At 57.9% G+C, this 4,339-nt stretch overlaps 1 protein-coding gene across 1 annotated transcript in view; it reads left to right on the top strand.

Annotated features, from left to right (window-relative positions):
• LOC104287545 (ankyrin repeat domain-containing protein 13D-like) overlaps positions 1-4,106 on the top strand; it is a gene marked incomplete at both ends in the record, with an annotated part of 33,281 nt that extends 29,175 nt beyond the window's left edge. Inside the window, 3 exons of the mRNA XM_009886267.1 lie at positions 1,104-1,160; positions 3,751-3,792; positions 3,944-4,106. Of these exons, the coding sequence (XP_009884569.1) occupies positions 1,104-1,160; positions 3,751-3,792; positions 3,944-4,106 (262 nt within the window). The remainder of the gene's footprint in view (positions 1-1,103; positions 1,161-3,750; positions 3,793-3,943) is intronic.
• Positions 4,107-4,339: the final 233 nt, after the last annotated feature.

Raw genomic sequence — 4,339 nt, 5'->3', positions numbered from 1 at the left:
AGGCTCCGCGCATGCGTATAGGCCTCCTTCCCGGTTGCTATGGCAGCCGGACGCAGGCCTGCCCGAGCCCTCGGCGGCCTAGGCCCCGGGGCCGGGAACCGGCGCAGGCCCGGGCACCGGGGGCGGAGGAGTGAAGCGGGAAAGGGAGCCGGCTGCCCGCTGGGGCCGCTATGGGAGGGCAGGCAGGGGGGAAAGCCACAGGCCAGGCTGCTAGAAGGTAGCACGTTGCCGCTGACTGTGAGGGCCTGTGTTGAGAAAAGGCGTCCTCACTGGAGCCTGCTGTCGTTCTGGGGGTTGCGGGGGCCACCTTCCCAGAGTCTTCTCCTCACACAACCCGGGGCACCCGCCAGGTTGGGGCTCGGCACGTAGAGAGCTGCTGGAGTGCGGCCACCGCCCCCGGGCAGCAATCTGGGCTCTGTCGGGGTGGAAGTGCCACCAGCCTCTTCAGACCCCCCACTTCCCATGGGGGGACATGGGACAGAAGGGAGATAACAGGCCATGGGGTGGAGTGAGGGGCCACAGCACTGCTGTGGGCTGTGCAGGGGCTCCTGCCTGTGCTTTTGGAGATAAGACAGACCCTGTTTCTTCTTGAGGCCTTTCCTCACTTTGCCATGGCTTGGGGTCTTCTTGACCCTACATGCCTTTGGGTGCTCCTTGGGTGGGTTTTACTATGTCCCTCTCCCGACCCTCTGTCACTGCAAGAAGCCTGGAAACCTCCCTTGTTCTCCCCACCATGAACCTGGGTCCTGGCCTGCAGCATGCCACGTCCCACCAGATTTTGTGACAGTTGCTGCGAGACAGACCAGGAGGGCACCATCAGAGTGGCTCTGCCAGCCCCGCCGCTGGCACCTGCCCCAGGGCAGAGGGACTTTGCGGCAGCCACCAGGTGCAAGGGGACTGTGACGCAAAGCTGGACCCGGGGGGAGGTTTGGGCAGAGAAAGCAGGGTGATCCACCCCCCCTTTAGGGAATCCCCTGTGGGCTGCCTCTCCTCCTGGCCCTGGAGTCCTGCTGGGCTGGCTGGGTGCGTGGTGCTTACTTCTTGGGGGTCCACATCCTAAATACCTCCGTCCTGTTCCCAGCTGACGAATCACGTCCCTCAAGTGGGAGAAGTTCAAGGGCCTGAAGTTCCTCCAGTGGGACAAGATCCGTCTGAACAAGGTGAGTGGGCCCAGCGCTGCGGGCGTCCCCCCACCCCATCCCACCTGCCCCCCTCTCAGGACGTGGCCTGGGTTATTGCCGGGTCCGGCTCTCCACCGCTCGATTGCAGGCTTGGGATAGAACCGATTCATTTTATTGATGAAGCAATAAACTGCTAGAAAGCTAGTAAGTTAAGCAATCAATAACCTGAATAATTAACAAACGCATCCTATTATTAATTTATGGTTAAACGATTATGCACACAGCAAAGCTACTAATTATGGCTCTTTATCTTATGAACCCCACAGGACTGCTGTCGAATGACAGCTCTATCACTCTTCCCTCCCCACTGCCGGGGGGGAAAGGGTCCCATCGGAGTCCTGATGGCCTGGGGGGAGGGCTGTGCCTGCCAGACCTGGCTTGCAGGTCAACAGCACTACAATCCGCAGCCATCTGCACCCCTAATATCAGATGCTCCCCCTGTGCTGACCTTCACCTGATTTTATACCTTATTCTCCATTTTTTCCCATTTCTGGGCCCTTTTTGCTACCTTTCCACCTTCCTTTCTCCACCCAAACAGCCTGCTTCTAATTATTTTTTTTCCCATGGGTCCCAGTTTTGTTTCATCCATACCCAAATTTGATGTTTTTGCTATTACTACCTAGTTAAGAGTCATGGTTTCAGCTAGGATGGAGTTAACTTTCTTGCTAGCGGCTGGTGTAGTGCTATGTTTTGGATTTGGGATGAGAAATAGCAATCATAGCACACTGATGTTTTCGGTTGTTGCCAAGTGCTCAAGGCCTTTTCTGCTCCTCACACCGCCCCGCCAGTGAGCGGGCTGGGGGGGCACGAGAAGGTGGGAGGGGACATAGCCGGGACAGCTGACCCCAACTGACCAAAGGGATATTCCATGCCGTGTGATGTCATGCTCAGTATATAAAGCTGGGGGAAGAAAAAGGAAGGGGAGGACATTCAGAGTGATGGCGCGTGTTTTCCCAAGTAACCGTTCCGCGTGATGGAGCCCAGCTTTCCTGGAGATGGCTGAACACCCACCTGCCGACGGGAAGCAGTGAATGAATTCCTTGTTTTCTTTTGCTTGCGTGCGCAGATTTTGCTCTACCTATGAAACTGTCCTTATCTCAACCCACGAGTTTTTCCTCACTTTTACTCTTCTGAGTCTCTCCCCCATTGCAACTGGGCAGGGGGGAATGAGCGAGCTGCTGTGTGGTCCTAGCCACCAGCTGGAGTTAAACCACAACAGCCAACATGGGGCTCGAAGGGTTCGAGATAATGACAGGTTTGATTGGAACGTGCTTGGTCGAATTTATAGCTGTTATTGCTGTTTAGTTATTAATTGGCAGGCTCCCATGCTTGCCACGGGGTTTGCATGCCTTACTGTAAATTAGAGTCTAGTGCTCGTTAGTGGCTGCTTCTTGCTTTTGCTGCTTATCGTCGCACTCTGCTGTGCCTGGGAACATTCTGATAACAGCAATGGCGATGCGCCTGGGCTGGCAGATGGCCAGGGCTGCTCTTTGTGCTGCTGTATCGGACAGGCTGGAACTTCAGAGTGAACTCGAGCCGAAACAGCTCTGCAGACAACTACGGTCAGCTTTATATGGGATTCCTGGCGTGTCTACCCTAGTAGTGTGGCCAGCAGGGTGAGCGAGGGCATTCTGCCCCTCTGCTCCGCTCTGGTGAGACCCCTCTGCTGTCAGAACAGGCTGAGAGAGTTGGGGTTGTTCAGCACGGAGAAGAGAAGGCTCTGGGGAGACCTTAGAGCCCTTTCCAGTCCCTAAAGGGGCTCCAGGAGAGCTGGGGGGGGGACTCTGGATCAGGGAGGGGAGCGATGGGATGAGAGGGAATTGTTTTAAACTGAAAGAGGGGAGATTTAGATGAGATATTAGGAGGAAATCCTTAACTGTGAGGGTGGCAAGACACTGTCCCAAGTTGCCCAGAGAAGCTGTGGCTGCCCCATCCCTGGAGGTGTTCAAGGCCAGGTTGGACGGGGCTTGGAGCAACCTGGGCTGGTGGGAGGTGTCCCTGCCCAGGGCAGGGGGGTGGAACTCAATGAGCTTTAAGGTCCATTCCAACTCCAACCATTCCATGGTTCTATGAAGGTGTGGCTTTGCTACCCATCCCTTTTCTCCCAAGCCCTGGGGTGTGTTGGTGCCCACCAGGGTGGCACAGCCCAGGCATAGGAGAGGACAGCAGTGAAATCATCCCTCTTCCCTTCTCCCCACAGACATGCAGAAGAGGAGAAATCCCACCTGCAACTTCGTGAGAATGGAGACTGTGGTCTAGAGGTGAGCTCCCACAGCCCCCCAGTCCCTGACAGGATTGCAGCTCCCGTGGTCCCAGTACACCCCCCTCCCACCCAGACCAAATGGCGATGGCATGCTCCAGCCAACCTCCTGCCAGCCTGGGGACACCTTTGTCCCCAGCTCTCCAGCCCCGCTGGCTGCCATCCCCGCTCCTCCCCCCCTCATGTTACCCCGGGGTATGGGTAGCCACGTCAGGAGAGGGGCAGGTGGCACTGCCCGCTCTGTGCCAGCCTTGCGGCCACCCGGGTGGGCAATGACACGCGTCGTGACTCCTCTTTGATTTTCTCCAGGTGCGGAAGACAGAGGACAAACCAGCAGCGTTGCCCTCTCAGGTACCAGAGCCACGTCTACACCCATGCTTGCTGTCCAAAGGGCTCCCCTCTCCCAGTTTGGCCAGTCCTACTGGCATAACTGGGTTTCCTGGCAGCACCGGCTTCTGGATCTGAGCTCACCAGCATCTCTCATCCTTTCTCTGCCTGGCAGGGGGTCCGCGATGCCCAGCAGGGTCTGGTGCCCACCCCACGCTGCCCGACTCCCTGCCACCCCGCAGCTCACCCGGGCAACGCGGATATGATCCAGCCCACCCTCGACCAGCTGCATCCCAACTTCGCTGCCGATTTCATGGACACCCCGGACCCGCTCAATGGTGAGTGGCGCTGGGAGCAACGCGCGGCCCCTCTCCCGTCCCCTCAGCCTGCCGTGAGGCATCCCACGTCACTTCTCGTGTCCCCTGTCTTACGCTTGCTGTGGGGCAGAGCTCTGCTGCTCTCCTGTCCTTTCCCACCCCGCAGTCGTGGCTCACCGTTGGGGGTGCACCCCAACCTGGGGACCCCGTCGTTCTCTCACCTTCCCCGTGGGGAGGACCAGTCCCTCCAGCTG

The sequence above is a fragment of the Charadrius vociferus genome, unplaced genomic scaffold, assembly GCF_000708025.1.
Source record: "Charadrius vociferus isolate BGI_N301 unplaced genomic scaffold, ASM70802v2 scaffold115, whole genome shotgun sequence".
Classification (NCBI taxonomy): Eukaryota; Metazoa; Chordata; class Aves; order Charadriiformes; family Charadriidae; genus Charadrius; species Charadrius vociferus.
The sequence above is the reverse complement of the archived record's forward strand: the minus strand, read 5'-3'. Positions and strand labels throughout refer to the sequence as shown.